This window comes from Manacus vitellinus, unplaced genomic scaffold, assembly GCF_001715985.3.
Source record: "Manacus vitellinus isolate BGI_N305 unplaced genomic scaffold, ASM171598v3 scaffold_46_pilon, whole genome shotgun sequence".
Lineage (NCBI taxonomy): Eukaryota > Metazoa > Chordata > Aves > Passeriformes > Pipridae > Manacus > Manacus vitellinus.
Genome location: NW_021940578.1, coordinates 1,782,369 through 1,801,241, shown reverse-complemented (window position 1 = coordinate 1,801,241; position 18,873 = coordinate 1,782,369). Strand labels below are relative to the sequence as shown.

The following is an 18,873-nucleotide window of genomic DNA, read 5'->3' as shown; positions in this document are numbered from 1 at the left end:
CCTTTGCTCACCCAGGAAAACCTGTGCCCATACGTGTGAAGCAATCGCTGAAGTCACTTCTGGAGAAGCAGAACATGAATTATTCATATGTGTGTGACACTGGTGCTTATTCTTTTACTTTCTGCGTCAGAAATGAGCTGGGTTTGCCTTTTAAGGATTATAAAGACCATCCACGGATGTGAATTGCTTATTAAACCAGAGCTGCATCAGCATGGGATGCAGTTTATGATTTTAGATCCGAAGGGGAAAGCACAAGTCTTGTGTCCAGTGACCCAGGAGTGATCACAGTTGCAAAAACTCAGTCTGAAAGCAGAATGATCACAAGTGCAGAAAACTTAAGCTTCTAGGAAATGTAGACATATTCCTGAGGTCACACTTTCCATGTTGTCCTCACAGTAAAGGCTCCATCTCTTCTGTGATGGAGTGGGATTTACTGGCCCTTCTCAGGCTGTGGGAGAACCAGCACACAAAATCCATTGTCCCCACCTCCAGCCCAGCTGTGCCAGGGCTCCGGCGAGGGCAGAGCTGTCTCTGGCTGGCACTGCCACCCCCAGCTCCTGCCCCTCCCCTCTCTGATCCTGCAGCATCTGCAGTCTTTAGACTGAAGAGTTAAGTGACTCCACAGCCACTCGATCCATTATTAAATTGGGAACAGGTCTCAACGGATCGAACAACTGGCTGGAAAAACAAGGAACCCCTCATCACTCACACAAGCTTCCTCTGTCACGGGGGAAGACCTGCTGAAGTGTTTCTCGTGACAGCAGCTTTGCTGCTGCTCCTGCAGCCCCCGGAGCTCGTTACCACAGGAATATTTACAAACAGGGTTTCCATTCTGGGATTGCCTCACCCAGACCGGTGATTTAACAGCCACAGGGGGCAAAGGGCAACACACCCTCGGAGTGGGGGGAGGGAACTTTGTCACAGCTTTACAGTGACTCAGGACAGAGCTGACACAAGATGTCAAAGATTATCCATGTTTCCAGTGCTGACTCCCTGCTACCTCCACTCCCCACCCTGGGCTGCCCTGAACCAGCTGCTGCTTCCTGACACAAGTTACACCTGCAGGGCCCTCCCCGGAGAGAGGCAGGGATCTCCTCTTAGAATTCAGAGGGAAGCAAACACAGAAACCCAGAGTTCCTGGACAGCCAGGATGTAGGGCAAGGACGTCTGATCACACCCAGGGAGCAGCACAGGCACTGCTCCCCCCGACCACATCTCAGCAGGCAAGTTGCACAGGGCACTGTAAGAGTGACTGCCCAGATGGGCTGCAGGAGCCTTGGATATGAAACTTTATTCTGGTCTTAAAAAAGTCAAGGATTTTCCAAATCCTATAAAAAGCCTCTGAAATTGGAAAATGAGACCTTGTTTGAAACCCACTCACGTGGATGTAAACCAAACACTCCTCCTGGTGGAATGCCCACCTTTGGGAGACTGGGATTAACAGCAGTTGTAGCTACTTGGGCCCCTCATTAATTCCTTCTTCTACCACCAGATTATTGTCCCAGAGTCAGCTGGAAAATGACCCTGGTGGCACCAGAGTTTACAGAGAATTTTGGGGGAAACAGAGCAGAAATATTAAATGTCCCCTCCCTGCTCCCCTCAGGTACTTGCAGCAATCCCCAATGTCCCCACGTTTCCCAGAGATCCAGTGAATTCCCAGCAATATCAGCCTCCATCTTCCTCTCCATGGGCCGGGAGCCCTCAGGGGGTGGGAGCACAGGCAGGCACCACTCGAGCCATGAACAGGACTCGGTAACACTCCGTGATGTCCCCCTTCAGGGTCAGGAGGGCTGTCACCAGGGGAGGGTCACTGACCTACAAGAAACCACAGAAACCCCCCCTGGTTTCTGTCCCAGAGCAGGGGAGTGGGTCAGGCTGTGGTGCCAGCCCTGGGCACAGGTTTCCTCCCTCCCCCTGTGCTGGCTCTGCTGTTCCCAGCACGGCTGGTGCAGGCAGGGGGGTCTGGCAGTGACTCTGTCCCCAGAGTGCCCCTGACTGTGACACTGTCACAGCAAGAGCAGAGCACTGGGCAGGAAACGGGGCCTGTCAGCCCCCAGTGAGTGCTGCAGCTTGTGTAAGAGCCAGGGCTTACCAAGAGGCACAGTGTCAACCTGTCACCCCTGCCAGGAACCCCAGAGCCCCTCTGTGCATGTGACACCAGCAATCGCCTAATTTTGGAACAAGCTGCTCATCCTGCCATCCCACACATCCCACTCAGCTCCTCCAGTCCCCGTGAATGCCCCGGGAGGTGAATCAGAAGGGGCAGTCACGGCCCTGTGGAGATGTTGGGACCTCAGACCCAGCCTCTGGGATACAAAAAGGCAGGACAGCCAGGGAATTGAGGTTGCTAAAGTGGGAAATCAAAAGGCCCCACTGACTTCCAGGAATGTGCCAAAGGAAAGGCAGCCCAGAGAAATGTGAGCAGTGTGGCAGAGTGATCCATGGAAACCCAGCTGTGCCAGTGGGATGCAGCAGTTCCCTCTTGGGGTCACTCAGGGACTCAGAGCTGTCCCAAAACAGCAGCAGCACTTTGGCTCTTGGTGCTCTGTGACAGTAGCCTGGAAGGAGTTATCCCCCAAAGGGTGTCCCTGTGTCCCCCAGGATGTTGCTGTGTGTCCCCCAGGATGTCCCTGTGTGTGTCCCCCAGGATGTCCCTGTCTGTGTCCCCATGATATCCCTGTGTGTCCCCCAGGATGTCGCTGTGTGTGTCCCCCAGGATGTCGCTGTGTGTGTGTCCCCGGATGTCCCCGTGTCCCCCCGGTGTCCCCGTGGCTGTCACTCACGCTCAGCTCTGCAGGTGGCGCCCATGACACGCGGATGCTCCGCTCCTGCCCGCGCTCCAGCGCTCCCCGGGGCTCCTCCACAGCGATCCCCGCCCGCTCCAGCTCTGGCAGCGAGTCCAGGCTGAACTCCACGGCCTGGGAACACACAGCACACCCTGCACTGCCCTTTGCCGAGCTGCTCCTGCCCCTCCAAACCCCGAGGATCCACCTCGTTCGTGGTTGTCACAAAATCTAATTCTGAGCTCAAATGCTGTCTTTCATTATTAGGGAAGCAAAGTGCTGCATTAACTATGTTGCTGACTTATTCCTCCTATATTTGCCCCCGAAATAGAATCTTTTCAAACACGGATGCTTTCATGGTGCAAAGTTTATCACAAACCCTGAAAGCTGTGTTTTGTCATTTACAGAGTGAGTTTTGGACAGAAGGCAGCAGCAGCCACCTGTACACTGCCAGTACTGCCCACAGCACTTGTTTCCTCTCCCTCACCTTCTTGGCTGCCAGCAGAGGTGTGTCCACAGCCCCCACCCTCAGCTCTGCCCTGGCTGGCTCTGCAGGGCCCCCTCCATCCACGTGTTCCAGCAGCAGCAGAAGGGACCTCACCGGCTCCTGGGGCTCTAAACAGAGACAGTCAAACCTGAGCCACTTCAGCTCAGAACGAGCAGAAATTGCACCAGGATGGGTTTAAAACAAGTGGTGTTGTGGCAAACTCCTGAGCTGGCACTGACAGGGAGACCCTTCTTACAGAGCTAGGCAGGAGTTCAGGAAAAGGAGGTTTTGCATAATTTGCAATTGCAAACTGCAGTTGTTGCTTGTTTGTCAAGTTCCACGCTGGTTTTCCAGCCCATGGCACACACCTCTGTGTACCATAGTCCATAAGTGTGCATGTGCTTCGACTTATTTTTACCTCAGGAGTCAGGGGTTGCTCACACCCTGTCCCTGAACACAGATCCTGCCCACAGAAGTTAAGGAAGGATCACTTCAAAACCCTGAAAGTGTGTCTGTTTTGTAACAGGATGAATGGGAGAGTCCAGGATATCTGGTTATACATGAAATAATTTTCTAGACACCTAATACACACCAGAGAACCACAGAGAGCAAACACATCTTAATAACTTTGTAGCACTGTTACATTATAATCCTTTTTTGCAAGTAAGTTGCAGAAGTGGATGACCATTAGGATACAACTGCATTAAAATTAAGAGAGAACTTTCCTTAAGAGAGTTTCCTGCATTTTTGTGTGTGTTACAAACACAGGCTGTACCAAAATGCTCATTTGTTCTGATTCTGGGAAAATTGTCTTCTAAGTGCCTTTTTCTTAAAGGAGGAGGAGCATTCCCGTGTCTCATCACTCCCTGCTCTGGGACAAGGTGTCAGAGGTGGCACTTTACCTGCTGCCAGTGCTTCCTGTGATGGCACAGACGATGTGACAGCCAAGGACTCCACGGGCACGTCCAGGGGAACCCCCCCCTCCACAAACACGGGGTGCTCCCGCGCCGCTCCCCGCAGGGGGATCTCCTGGGCTGTTTGCTGGGGGGACACAGAGCTTGAGATGCAGGTGCCAGCTCAGTGGGGTGACAGCTCCGTGCCACAGCAGCACCAGGGGCATGGAAATCTTGGCACCCCTCCTATGGAATGATCCAGGCCGAGAGGATCCCCAGTGCAGGAGCCCTGCCCTGCCCACTCTGGGCACTGTGCCCCAGGAGGGGCTGCACAAACTCTTTATACCAACACCACCAAAAAGGGCAAAACTGCTCTGTTGCAAACCTGGCTGAGGTTCGTGAGCCAGGACCAGTCTCCAACCTCAGCTGGCTCAGGTCTGTGTTCCCAGTGACGATCCCCAAGGTCTCTGGAGACACAAAGCCCGCAGAGAGGAGCAGTCCCTGCCAGCCCTGCCCTGTCTGCAGTGCTGCTGCCGGGCATTAGTGGTCACTCTGCCCTCACTGTTGGCCCCCGTGTCCTGGCAGGGTTCGGGGTGCCCGCGGTGCCTCCACCTGCCCCTCCGGAGGTGCATCCCGGGCTGCTCCGCAGATGGACCCTCGGCCCTGGCTGCTGCTCCGGCCGCTCCCTGGGGCTCCCTGGGGCTCCCTGCACCTGCCAGCCCTGCCTGCCCCTGCCATGGAACGTCCCTGCAGGGACCTGCCCGGAGCTGTGCCCGGAGCTGTGCCCGGAGCTGTGCCCGGCGCTCACCCCCCACTGCAGCGGGGAGGGGACGGGGCCGAACCCCGAGTCGCTGTTGTTGTCGATTCGTGACTGAATGTCCAAACCTGGGAAGGGTCAGTGGGCCCCAGACCCGCCCTCCCCTCCCTACAGCAGGTCAGGAACACTCAGACTTTGCTCCCATAACCCAGGAGGTCTCACCTTGCCAAAGAGCACGACCCGGAGGCAGTCAGAGTAGTACAGACTCTCATGGTCAGGACTGAAGGTAACAACAAACTCCTGGCTCTTCCCAGCCTCGATTTCCCCCTCTGTTGGAAAGACGCTGAACACACTTAAGCCACTGTAGTTCTGTGTTCCTGGTAAACAAAAATGAGGGTACAGATAAGAAAGGAGGACAGCTCCATCTTACTTCTTCATAAATTTTAAACCCATTTAATTTTTGTTGGAACAGCGAGTACATAAGAGCTGATACATGGCTTTGCAGCAAAACAGGGTGTTAGAAACACCAGTTAGCTCCATCCATCAGTTTGATAAATTCACCTCCAGAGGAACTGAAGCAGCATCACCAAATCCTTCCTATATTCTGACGTGTTTTCACAGAGATGGACATCCCTAAGTATAATCTGTAATAGGCAATTACAGATTTGTGTGGGTTTATTTAATATCTCCTTCCTTGTGGGTACTTGCTGAGGCTGCATAAATTTACAGCTGCCCATACTGAAAGAATCAGCACAGTTCCTACTGGGGAGCAAAATGAGGTCCTTAATTTCAATGCTGTGATGCCCCAGGTCTGACAGGGGCAGATCCACCAGGACAGAGCAGTGCTGCTTTACACTGCCTGAGTCTTCAGCAAAGGGAAAAGAGGAAAGAAAGCCCCAAGTTACCAACAGACTCTGTTCTCTGCCCAGAGGAGCTGAGGAAGGCCGGGATGCTCTGCCGGTCCCTGTCCCGGGTGGGTGACAGCGAGTCCAGCTGGGTGCAGAACGGCAGGGCCAGGCTGGAAGTGTTCTGGACCTGGGGACATTCAGTCACACAGCAGCATTGGCATCAAGGAAATGGATTCTCAGGCCTGCAGGGTCCATAGCTGGCAAACTGGCTGAACTGATGTTGCTGCACTGCTGCAGCTCTGTGTCCCCAGTGCCACTGAGGACACACATCAGTGCTGCCCAAAACATGTCACACCAACCCCACCCCCAGCAGGACCAGGATCCTCTGAAGTGTCTTCCACCAATGCCTTTGGTCATTGCCAGACTTGGACAAAATCTGAGAGTAGACAATTCATGTCCACTTCCTCCCTGTTCCTGATGTGCTTCCTGGTTTGGCACAGAGGGACTTACCAGGACTGTGGAAGTCACCTGTTCCCCAGCCATGACATATCCCATGTCCAGCACTCCTTCCACGGAGCAGACAGTGCCTGGCACCACCCCGTGCCCAGAGAGGCTCAGGTTGAGGGTGGAATTGGCCACCCTGATGTCCAGGGTCTCACAGAACTGTCAGGGGGAATGTCTGGGTTATTCCATCTGCTGAAGGAAACTCCCCACCCCTCCAACAGACCCCCTCCCACAAATGGGCCATTACAAACTCCTGGGGTGAGTGCACAGACACTAAACCCAAATGTTGGGAGGGGCAGCAAAGGTTTTCTCATTATTTAGAGTCTCATCCTGGTTGGTAACACATGAGTTACACACCCCTCATATCTCTCTCCTCCTTCCCCCCATTGCTGTTCTATCTCCTACTCACCCATTTATCCTCCTCTGGACAAAAGGAGATGACCAGGGCTTTACTTTCACCTGGCTCAAGCATTCTAACTGCTCTCACCAACAGGAAGGGGCCGTTGGGATTCAGAGCTGAGAATCCCAGCTAAAAGGGTGCAACTCAAGGAAAAACATTCATAAAGATTGAGCAAAAATATGTAAGAACAGACTCTACATATTGTCTATGTGTCTTCAGCCTGAACTAACCATCTCTGAGCTTCTGAGAGCTCAGTAACTCAGAGAAGATGAAGCTGATGCTTCAGTGTCCAACAGGTCCCCCTGCAGAGGAAGAGGCAGAGGCTGGCTGGCAGGGGGGCTCCATGTCCCACACAAGGATACCCCCACCCTCCCCGGGGAGATGTTCTGCAGGGTGATTCGCTTCATCGTCCTGTGGCCTGTCAGGAATGAAAACAGCTCCAGAAGTGATGATGCTCAGTCCTGCCCTCCTCCTCACTCCTGCTCCTCCCCAGGCCAGACACTCGTTCCCTGTCCTTGGCTGAGGCACCAGGCAAAGCTCACCAAAATGCTTTCAAAGCTGTCGAGCTTCCAGTTCCCTGCCTGGGACCAAGGCTGCTGTTTCCTGGGCCTCAGCTGCCCAGACAGGCTCCTTGTTTTCCACCCAAGTGCCCACTAAGGGCTAATTTCCATCCTGACTTCCAAAACCCCAAAACTATGCTCAGAGGACCCTCCTGTCAGACAGAACCCCCTCAGCACTGGAATTCAGCCCCCATACCTACGGAAACATCTCCAAAACCGACCGTGTTGTCCCCACTGTCTGAAGTGACCAGAACAGGAGGGGCCACAGCTGGACAGTGCAGCTCCAGGTACAACGTGTTGTAAGGGCTGGAGAGAGAGGAAAGGGAGCCAGGGAGTAAAAGGGCAGAGCTCTTGGATGGCTGAGAAATAAGAACTACTGCCAGAAATCAGCTCATCTCCCAGGCTGTGACTGCAGGGCTGTGACAGCACCACACGTGACTCCTGGTGCTCCCTCTGTGCCCAAGCAGAGCCATGAACTATCTGGCTTCAAGTTCTCACACAATTATTCTTTGAGCTGCTTTGATATTCGTGTCTTTGATTCTTATCCAGCTGGTGGGCTGGGAGCACGAGCTTCTACCGCTGAGCTATGAAGTCATCAAGATCAGAAAACAAACTTCTCCCCCAAGGGCATAAATCACCACCATTTCCCCCCAGCACTTCTGGACTATCATTGCAATACCTGCAGCTCAGGTGTCCAGAGCCCTTCTCTCCAGCAGCCTGTCCACTTGCAACAAAGCAGGGAATGATGTATTTCTTAAAACTCCCACTGAAACTCCTCATCAGGGAGGCCTGGGCTGCCCTGTAAGCATCAGAACTAGAGAATCCAGGAATAAGAATCATCTCAGTGAGTGAGAGAGCAAGAAAAACATCAAATAAATATCTACTGAGCTGTTTGTTGATTATTGTTTCTTAGGTACACATTCAAAATTGGATGTAACAGTGAAACCAAATGACTGTCAGTAATGGACCCACCCTACAAAGTGGTTGGCTTTTGTTGCCAAAAGGGAATAAAAACTATAAACCCAGATAGCAGATATTATACTAAAGATTGCAAAATCCTCAATACAGTTTCCTTTGCTTGAATATATCAAGTATTTCAGTGTCTTCCAGTCCTTCTACGTCACCTCAATGATGTGGAAACACACAGGATCACATCCCTCTATGTCCAATGTCTATCCCTCTATGTCCAATATGTGAGCAATACTTTAAAATAGGAATTTTCTTTTATGACCTCTACTGAAAGTATTTAAAAACTATAATTATTGGATTGCAATCAACATGGGATTTTAGTCAAAAATATCAATACATCCAGTACAGCCAAATCCCTGGTGCTTCAGTATGTATTTACTTCCAAATTCCTCAGATTAGGCAGAAATGTGGCTCTGGCAAGCTGAATTATTTGCTAAACCAGGGACCTCAAGTATCAGATTTTGCATCTAGGAACCCAAATTTGCAGGCAGCACATGCTCAGTGCTCACTGAGGTGCACACCCTGGACAGTGACTGTCCCACAGCACATTTCCCAGCAGCCTTTCTCTGATGGAGATGACTGTGACTGATGGCAGGGGCTCTGCACACCCTCCAGTCAAACCCAGCAATGCTCCCTGCTGTGCATTTGGGCCATCAGATGGTTCTGTGAGGTCTGTTCACAGAAGGTGTAGTGGTGGCAGTTTCTGTGGGTCACTCAGTCCAGCTCTGCAGTTGCCCTTTAAATAAACCCTGTGTAGGCTCAGCCCGATCCACACTCAGCCCCAGCTCCTGCTCCCTGACAGATTCTTTGAAGTCTTCAATCCTTCTGATGCATAAAGGGATTCTTTGCCTCACATGAGAGGGTACAGCTGTGTGGCTCTCAAGCAGCACTAATTTTGGAAACAGCCTCTGCAACACAGCTAAAGCTGCTCCCTCTCCAGTTTGCTTTCTTGTCTACCTACAGCTTTAGTAGATTTATTAAACTACTTATAAAGAGAATGTTGTCTGTGTAGTACAAGATGCTTTTGCTGACTTACTCAGGCTTTAACTCTTCAGGTTTTGGCTCTCCAGTCAGGCTTTTCCTGCCTCCATTATTCTCAGGCTGTTTGGGAATGGAAATGCTCAATTTCTTTCCCTCTCTCTTTCCATTTGTCTTCTCTTTGTCCATCAGACCCTGAGGGTCACCACTGGGAATCTGCCCAAGGCACAAGTTAACAAAGACACAGCCCAAGGCCACAGAGCCAAGGAGGTGACAGAGGGCACAGAACAAGGGACAGCAGGACTATGGTGACAGCCTACAGACATAGTAGATTTACAGACATTTCCAATAATGTAAAATTAAGTTAAAATGGACATATTTTACCCCCTCTTAAGAGAGGAGTTCTGTATCTTATGGGAATTTTACCCGTTTATCTCATAACTAAAGACAACCACAGGGGGTCACATATGAACTGACCCAAGGGTTGCACATAAAGCCCCAGGATGCTGTAAATCTGCAAGCAGTGTAGAAGCCTTTTTTTTTTTATTTTTTTAAAGAGTATTGCAGTTGGCATTTGCCATAAAATCCTCTAGGAATGCTTTGGAAATGGTTAGCAGGAAATGAAATTGCTGCCCAGTGACCTGGCTGAACATCCAGTGCCACAGCACAGTCCCACCCTTGTCCTCTGCAGGCAGGTCCTGCCCGGACCTCGAGCTTGGGCCTCATTAATATGCAAATAATTTTATGATAAAAATATCACCCAGAGAAACAAATCTCTGGAAGTGCCAGACCAGCAGCATGTGCTGTTCTTAGCATTCCTTACTTGAATTCCTGCCTCTGGCACAGCTGCTCTGCTCAGCCTCCGAGCTGCCTCCTCCCTGACGAGCTGCTCCGGCAGCGCGGGGCTGAAGGACACTCGGATGGAGCTTTTCTGGGAATGGGAGAGCACAGCAGGGGTGGTGGGCACAGCCCAGCCCTCAGGACAGAGCCCCAGGGAGCACACACACCACAGCACAACAGTCACACACAAAAGAGAATCTTCCCCCAGGTGAATCAGAGGGTCCTCGGGATCAGGTCACTGACAGCTTTTTGGGGAGTCCAGGATGTCACAGTGGGCTGGGTTTACACAGCCAGTACTTTTGATATTTAAACATTCTTCAAATAAATCCCAGTGACAAGACTGGGGAAATGTGAACACTCCCATAAGGCATTAGCCAGATTTGGTGGTTCACCCTCAGGTCTGATTTAAAACATTATTTCAAACAATACCAAATATTCCAGCTATTCTAATAATAATTCACACTTTGAGCTTCATTTACGAGTGACAGCCTTTGTGGAGATGTGATGACCAAAGATTTGGCAGAACACTTGACATTTAAAGTGAATTTACCTGCCCAGGCAGCACAGTTCCCACAGAAGGTGTAATTGTCACAGGACAATCCTCTGGCACGTGGAATTCAAAGGAAGTGGGTCCAACTGGGGCAGGTTCCCCCGTGCCAATCCGAGGGACAGCGTGGATGAGGCTGTTCCCACTCACGTGGGGATTCAGCACGTCCAGGGTGGCTTCAGACACAGAGTTCAGAGCTGTTGCAGCAAACTGAACCAAGGAATGAGACAATTCAAGAGGTGGGTGGACTCCAACTGCTTTGCATGACAGCTTGAATTGTCTAAAAATAAACACATGATAAATTGTCTCAGCATAAAATAGTGTCTTAATCAGCCCGGAAAATAGGGAGCTAATCCTGTAGTCCCTATTTAAGCAGAATTTCAAGCTTGCAATGGGAATTTTGCCTAAAGATGAACAATAATACTATCTATTTTTAATGCACAATTGGCCAGAGTCCCTGCTTGAATTCTTCCTCTGTGAACTTCTGGAAACACATCCAGTCAAATCAAAGTTTATGCCATCATTATTGCAGCAGCATGAGCTTAATGCACGAAGCATTTGTACAAAACAGAATTCCTTCAGTGGTTCTGCAGGTTGGGCTGACCTGGGAGCTTGGAAATTGGACAAGGATAAACTTGAGGAGGGGTAAGGAAAGTAACCTCAGTAAAGACAAATGTGTCAGCCAAGGGTGAAACCAATGGCACCAAGCAACTCTTGTCAACTGGAGAATTCCCACTGGCCTCACGTGCTTATCCCAGACTTTCCTCCTCAGAGCAGGCAGGGCTCTAATTTCTGGAGCAGCTTAACAGTGGAAATCCATTGTGATTTAGATTTCCACATCACCTGTATTCAGTCTCTTCACATACCTGTTAATCTCTGTCGTGCAGGTGAGGTCAAAGCTGTACTCTTTTGCCTTGGTAGCTTTAAAGATTATGTCCAATGTCAGGCTCTCCAGGGGAAGAATAACTCCAAATCCATCGTTGGGTTGAACTTCAACAAACTTCAAAATGGCAGAATAACAAGTTATTAGTTAAATTATCAGTTTATTAATATATTAAAATGAGACATTACTGGTAAGATTAAGAAAATTTTGTTATTATATGTGGGAGTGTCAAGAAAAGAGAAACCTCCTAGAGAGAAGCTTTGATCTGAGTTCCTGATGAGTCTGATTGAAATGCAGATTTCTCATCTCAGTAACTCAAAAGGGATTAAATCCATTAACTCAGACTTCAGGAGAATCCCTTCCCCAGCTTCTTCCCATCTATGGTAATCACCCTTCTCTAATGTTTATTTACTCTCCATAGACAACTGAATGAAATCTGATAAAAATCTCAGCAGTTCCCCCTGTCTTTGAGAGCTGATCCCTGTTTGAGGAGCAGATTCCCCAGTGACAGGGCCAGTTTAATTCCCACACTTGTACAGTGGTTTGTGTTTGAGTTGATGATGATTCAAGAATGTCTCCCCATCACACTTTAAGCTCATCAGGAAACACACACTGTTAGCTTTCACAGAGCTGAAGTTAACGATTTCCTTCAGCTCCCTCCTTGATTTTAATCCCTAAACCAGCAGAGAACAGGAGAATGCCTAATTAAATGTCAGGTTCCTCTAACTCTGATGCCAATGTGCCAAACCATTTCACACTGTGATCATCCTGCTATTATGGAGCTTGAACAGCCAACTTTGTGCAAAAAATACTTCAGCAGACCCAGCCCACACGAACCCAGCAGCTCCTGTGATTAATTTGGCTTCCACATCCACTTACAGTCAGTCAGAAAGTGCCCAGCAGTGGCTCAGGATTGTTCCTAAGGGGCTGTCTGGGCATGGCTTAAAAGCCATCCTGCTTTAAAGACAAAGCCTTTGGGCATTTGGGTGCCAGTTGGGCACACTCCTCAGCCTCAAGGGCACAGCCACATCCCCAGGCCTGTTTTACACGTGCCCCGTGAGCACCAGGTGCTCTGTTAGGAGCCTTCTTGGTGTGAAACACCAGGTGTTCTAGTAAAGGAACAGTCAAACCTCCTCCCAGTGTTTACACTGCTTGGAAAAGGCAGGGGGTGTAACAGTGAGATTCACCCAAACCAGCCCAGAACCAGCCCAGGGGCTTCCACTGCGTTTGCACCCACCAGTCCTGATTTATTTACTCTCCCATTGACACATTGCCAGGATCCTGAAATCTCTTTGACAGCAGAGGAGGAGTGTGTGGGATAACCACATACCTCTGGCAGCCCCACAAATCCAAACTCCTGTGGCAAGATGCATTTGTTTGTCACTGTGACATTTGCCTGAACAGCTTCATAGATGGTGCAGTGCCCAAAGTTGATCTCTGCTGGGCTGATTTCCAGATCAGAAGTAGAGACAATGGCATGGACAGTAAAATTGACTGTTCTAGCCTGAAACAAATGCAAGAGCACAAGATGAAAACCTCCACCTGTGGGGTGTAAGGACAGGATTTAAGTGAAATGTCATCCAAAAGGATAACTGCAAAACAGTTCTGCTCTGTTCCTTGCCAGTGCCGTGTGAGAGGAGCACTGACTAGGCAGGATTTGACTTTCTGTGTTGCAACCACATGACAAGAAGCCACTATCAAATCTCTGTTAGCACTTTGAGCATCTTTTACTGTTATCAAACTTCAAGTAGTAAAGAACCAATGTAAGGTTAGGTAGGGTTAAGTGACCCTTCACTAGAATAACTGACATTCACTACCAGTCTAAGAAGGAGCAGCACAAACAGCACCTTGTCCATGATCACTATTGTCACTGGGACCTCCAGGATTCTTGTCTCTGCATTGAAATAGTTCCCTGCATCTTCAGGAAGAGACTGCCTGAAAACCCAAAAGTACAGTCAGTGTCATTAAAATATTGTGCTTATTTTCTCACTAAGGGGAATAAGAAACTTTTGATGGATTATTTCTCAACAGAAAGAAAAACAAACCCAAACCTGTTACTTAAGGTCTAAAAGTTTTATTATTCACAATTTTTAATCTTAGCTTAATCTTAATTTAATCCTCCTCAAATCCTCCTGTGTAGGGAATTCTAATTAAAATCTTGCATGGAAGATATGTGTAAGCATTAAGGAAAATGAAAGAAGAATGGTAGAAGAAAATTCCAATCAAAAGTTAGTGACCTCTGAAGTCCCACCTTCTGACCAAGACAATGAGGATGCAGTCAGGTCAGGAATGTTCTGTACTTGTCCCAGATTTCCTACAGACTGGCACCCACTCTGAGCAGGAGTGCAGGGGCTGAAAAGTGGCTGCCAGGGACATCAGATGGATTGACCTTGTACAGTAACATTGGGGGTTTTTTGATTTTAAAGACAGGATTTTGGACATACAGGATTTTAAGGGAGGTCACTGAGGTCAGCATCCATTTATCCTTTTTTTTTTTTAAAAAGCCATCCAGTCATTTAAAATTCTGAAAAATTAAAAGCTTACTCTCTAATCAGAATATAAACCCTCAGCATCTTTGCTGCAGGCTCAGGGTGTGCCCAGCCCAAGCAGGCAGGGTTTCCTGTGGACACTGCTGCCAGTGACCAGCCTGGCTGAGGCACAGCCACTTGTACAGCCCAGAGAAATAAAGGGAGCTCATTTGGAGCCCAGCAGGGCCTGGTTACAGAGCAGAGCAGGAGTTTCTAAGGAACATGCAGGTTTTCTGTAGGTGAAGCATCTTGCTCTCACAAGCTCCATTTCAGAGCTCCAAGCCAAGACAATACAAACCTGGGGCATTTTTAGCTCTGCTGCTCTATTTATAGTGACTCACAGCACCAGAGTGAGTTGTTTCCTGTTCTTGGGTCTCTACAGTGCTCATGTTCTACTACTACTCATGGAATTACATGCAATTCTTTGATGTATTGTTAAAGAATAGGTAATGAATAAAAATAACACCCACTCATCACCATGGTGATCCAAAATCTCGCTGCTGTTATTTTGCAATAAGGCTGATGTTCAAAGGTATTGGTAACTTCTTTACAGATGGGAACTGGGGTTGAATACAAGGAACACAGCACCAGCTTCCACTTTGTCATGGGGCATTGGAAGAGCAGGAGAAATTATTCTATTTCAAAATAATTCGGGGGGGGAAATAATCGTGACTGTATGGACACAGGAGTGGACTCTCAATTAGCTGCTGTGCCCCAGGGAAAAAGGCCTGGAATCCTTCAGACAGTTCTCTGAAATGGCATGGAATTTGCCTCAACAGAAAATGCTGGCTTCAAACCCCCAGAGAGGTGAGTATTGGAACACCTGCCTGGGCAGGTCCATGTGCACAGAACACTGGGGAGAACTTCCCAAGCCTCCAGCCAGCTGTGTGCTGCTGGCACTGCTGAGTGGGGGTTTCTCTCTACTTTGGTGTCACTTTTAATGCAGCTGTTCTATTAATAGAGCTCATAATGCCAAATCACTGAGGAGGCCTCACGGAAATGTGTCACTGGCTCAGTCCTTCCCCAGCTCATCGTGCTCCCCACGCACGCACTTCCTCCCTGCATTAGGTCTTTAACTGATCTGTCCCCTCAAACAGCCAGATACTTATTTTGTGTGTCAGAAATGCCTTAATCTCATCAAATCTCCTTTCTGAAGCTTCCCCCTTTTCTAAAGGAAGATTAAGGTTCTAAATCCAAGCTCTGGTTCTATCCACTCTGAGAGGGTAACAGTGCTTAGAGCAGATGAAGTTGAGGAACTCAAATATGTCATCATGTTACAGTTGTTGTAATCTGATGGGATTTGAGATGTTGAGAGAACTGTAAATACTTTTAGTTCTTTGAATACTAACCTGGTGAAAATTTTGAAATCAGTGATTAGACTCTCAATGCAGAACCCAGAAATGCTGAGTGCATCAGTGAGAATCCAAAATACATCAATGGGACTGGAAAACCTACATCAAAGCAGCAGCAGGTTTGCAGCAGCAATCACTGCCAAAGCTGCTGAAGTATTTGGCTGTACACCAGAATTAATTCCATTTTTCATTTAAATTTCTATGTGAAAAGAAATGTCCCACTAAATTCTTTAGGATGGCAATGATGAGGTAAATAAAATTAAAAGTGGTTAACAAAAGCTCTTGTCTTTAAATTTTTAAAAACTGGAATTCCTTGTTTCCTACCACTGAGTGATGTCTGTGTATGTAGATGTGCCATGAAATGGAGAAGAGAAACTTGCTGGGATAAAGCTTTTAGCATTAGGAGATGTTACATAAAACGTCACGTGAAATTCAAGATCAATACCTTCATCTTTTGGAGTAAAATGTGCATGGGGAGGAGAGAGATGGACAGGAAGCCCAACCATTCTTACCTTAATTAGCAAGCACAGGAGTTATTGCCCAGAAATTATTTACCCAGTGATCCATGAAGCAGCCACCTGCCTCAATAAGCTCTCTCCTGGCTCAGAATAACCTCCCACAGGAACGGGAGCAGCCCACCAGGAATGCGACTGCTCCGCTTCTCCCACTGCTGCCCCAGGGAAGGCACTGCCTCCCAGTTTGGGAGCCAAGCTCATTTCCTCCCGGGGCATCTGGCAGCTTTTGGGGGCAGAGAGGGGGGAGCCCAGGCCTGCAGTGACCCAGCAGTGGGAGTCCAGCCTGCTCAGGGGGAAGGGACAGCAACTCTGCCCAGCTTTGCCACTGGCACCGTCTGAAACCCAGGAAGGTTCCTGTTGGGGTTGGGGTTGGTTACCTGGGCAGGAACTTGAGCTGTGCACTGAAGGCTGACTGAGCCTGGATGTAGCCTGTCCTTGGGAGCAGCTCCAGGTGCTTGCTCAGTTCTTTGCACACTTCAAACTTGAAACGCAGCGTGGTGCTTGCTCTGCAAACAGATCACACGTGCCTGGGTGGCTCTGGGGCCACCTCAGCAACACCCCCTGCACCTCCACACCGTGATCAGAACAATCCCAAGCTCCCTTTGAAAATGAAGGGCATGGAAAACTGCTACAGCAAGTTCACATAGTCGTGTTTCTCTTTTAAGCAGGGAAAACAAGATTTGGGAAGTACTGTAACAAAGCCAGCTGTACTGCAAACAGCACACACAGCTGATCCAAACTGAACCATCACAGCTCAGCACAGTGGTAACTCAGGTCAGGGGGGAGTCAAAGCCAAGTTACTGTGAAATATCAGCTAATTATTTGCTCCTAACACACACTGGCTCTATCTGGATCAATAGGATGACTGGAACCCTGGTGACTTCTTTAAACAGATGTGAATTCACGGATCTCTTGTAACTTCTATTTTAACAGCAGAGATCCTGAGGAGCTGGAAGTCACAGCATGGCTGAGCTGGTCCTGCCAGCTCCTCTGCTAAACCTGGGGATCAATTTGCCCCTGCAGTGGCACACTGAAAGCAGGAAACCTCTCCCTGTTTCCTGAGTCGTGGCTCTATCCCAGCCCAGCGACAGCCACGGCCCAGCCCCTGTTTGGAATTTGATGCCTAAGTGCAAAATTGCCGAGCAATTTACAAATATTCCAGCCTGTCATTCTCCTTCCCTGGACTGCTTTCCAAGCTGTCAGGCCAGATGGTCTCCTCTAAATCAACAGCTCCAGCATGTGGGACTGGGAGCCTGCAATGATTTCTGACTGTTGACAATCTAAGAGAATTATATACTACTTCATTAAATCAGTGCAGATTATAACCTGCCGAAGAAATTACTTTTCAAAGCGATTTCTATTGAACAGGATTCTGATAAGACACTTTCACCCTTTGTGCTGCTTGATTACTGGGGTCTATATGACCAGAGAAAAAAAGCCCCAAAAACCCAGAACAAATCCAGTATTAACAAACAATTTGCAATCCACCAGAGCTTGCTGGGGCACTCCAGTGCCAGAGGTATCTGAGTCCCTTGAAAACTTCATCTTCCACTTCTGCCATGGATGACAACATCACAGACAGTGAGATCCAGGCAGGAACCTCCTCCTGGTGCCACAGCAAAGTGTCAACAGCTACGAGAGGGAGGAACTCCTCAGACCCAACAGAATGATGAAATCTGCCCACTTTTGCAGGATAAAAAGTTGATACCTGACATTCCTGCACATGAAGTGCATGGAATTTCATCCCAGCTGACTGTACAACAGACAATGTTATACACATACTGTTTGTGTGACTGTACAACAGTCTTTCCTAATGAGGGAGAACTGGGTGATAAATCAAAGCCTTGACTTGCCAAGGTGCCCAGGACAGGATACTACATATTAAATGCTCTTCATTTAGTGAAACTTGGCACAGGATCAGCAGGATTTTTGCCTCACTTAAGAAGTTTTGCCCTAAGCAATTTGACAGCTTCTATCTTTGGGATCCCCTTGAAATCTTCAGTTTTATTAGGAGAGTTATTCTGCTTCTACACTTATAAGTTTTATCCCTGGGTTATCTAGACCAAGTAAAATCACTTACATAACAACTTGTGCTTGTCATATCTGTAAGCTGAATTTCTGAGATAACAGCTTTACTCATTTCTTTCCAACTGTGAAGAATCTCTGCAGTCTGTAATTCTGGTAAGAGGTTTAGCATGGATGCCTTCCACAGAACCAATCTCTCCCCCACCCTCCCACAAACCCACCCCAAGCCTATTGAAATAGACTCTAAGAAATGCAAATTGTTAAAATAAGAATTCCACAGTGACTGTGCTGGGCTGGGGGAAGACACCCAGCACCTGAAGACAAAGAAATGTTCATGTAACCACTCTAATAATCTCTGGAAGCCAAGGAGCTGGAACATTCTCTTTGTATCACAGTGCAAACAGAACCAGTCCTCAGACATGACTGGCTTGGGCTCAGAGACACCCAGATATTTTCCCCCTGTAAGGCAGTATTTGGTTGCTGTCTAATCAGGGGTTCTGTCAGTCCAGTGCACTGCTGAAGGCCTGTAGGGGTCAGGAAAAGCTGAACCCTTCCCATTTTAGAGTAAATGCAAAAGGACTGACATGATTTATCCAACATTGTATCCCAAGCCTGGAAAGACTCTCAGTCTCACAAGGCTCTCAGGGGCTTTAATTAAGGGTAAAATAGCTGAGAAACAACAAAATAGTATTTTATAAAATTTCCTGACTGACGCAATTATACCCAAAGTGCACTTAGTTTTAGACACATTTATCTCCCTAATGTTTAGGGAGCAAATTCCACGTGATGGGACTGTGGGGCTGCTATTCCCTGGGGACTTCACAGCTACACCACAGAACAGGAACAACACAGGGAACAATACGGGGTGGGAAGGTGTGTATTGACTCCATAGCTGTGGCTGGTCTCGGGAATCTGGGCTAGCAGGACAGCAAAGTGCAATCTCCAGCAGTGTGGGACTCAGAGGGCTGTGCCCCTGGAATGCCAAGGCCATGCCAAGGCCATGC

The 18,873-nt window shown here is 48.6% G+C and overlaps 1 protein-coding gene across 2 annotated transcripts in view; it reads right to left on the bottom strand.

Moving 5' to 3' along the window:
• Positions 1 to 1,310: 1,310 nt before the first annotated feature.
• Positions 1,311 to 18,873, bottom strand: part of CFAP74 (cilia and flagella associated protein 74) — a 43,859-nt gene continuing 26,296 nt past the window's right edge. For both annotated transcript variants that reach the window (XM_018079429.2, XM_018079430.2), the window contains 18 exons: positions 16,222 to 16,350; positions 13,297 to 13,384; positions 12,780 to 12,953; positions 11,433 to 11,566; positions 10,570 to 10,846; positions 10,003 to 10,110; positions 9,238 to 9,395; positions 7,912 to 8,046; positions 7,429 to 7,538; positions 7,035 to 7,090; positions 6,682 to 6,801; positions 6,279 to 6,431; positions 5,826 to 5,955; positions 5,143 to 5,297; positions 4,173 to 4,311; positions 3,271 to 3,398; positions 2,784 to 2,918; positions 1,311 to 1,815 (listed from right to left, as the gene is read on the bottom strand). In XM_018079429.2, the coding sequence (XP_017934918.2) occupies positions 1,702 to 1,815; positions 2,784 to 2,918; positions 3,271 to 3,398; positions 4,173 to 4,311; positions 5,143 to 5,297; positions 5,826 to 5,955; positions 6,279 to 6,431; positions 6,682 to 6,801; positions 7,035 to 7,090; positions 7,429 to 7,538; positions 7,912 to 8,046; positions 9,238 to 9,395; positions 10,003 to 10,110; positions 10,570 to 10,846; positions 11,433 to 11,566; positions 12,780 to 12,953; positions 13,297 to 13,384; positions 16,222 to 16,350 (2,443 nt within the window). In that variant the 3' untranslated portion in view covers positions 1,311 to 1,701. The remainder of the gene's footprint in view (positions 1,816 to 2,783; positions 2,919 to 3,270; positions 3,399 to 4,172; positions 4,312 to 5,142; positions 5,298 to 5,825; positions 5,956 to 6,278; positions 6,432 to 6,681; positions 6,802 to 7,034; positions 7,091 to 7,428; positions 7,539 to 7,911; positions 8,047 to 9,237; positions 9,396 to 10,002; positions 10,111 to 10,569; positions 10,847 to 11,432; positions 11,567 to 12,779; positions 12,954 to 13,296; positions 13,385 to 16,221; positions 16,351 to 18,873) is intronic.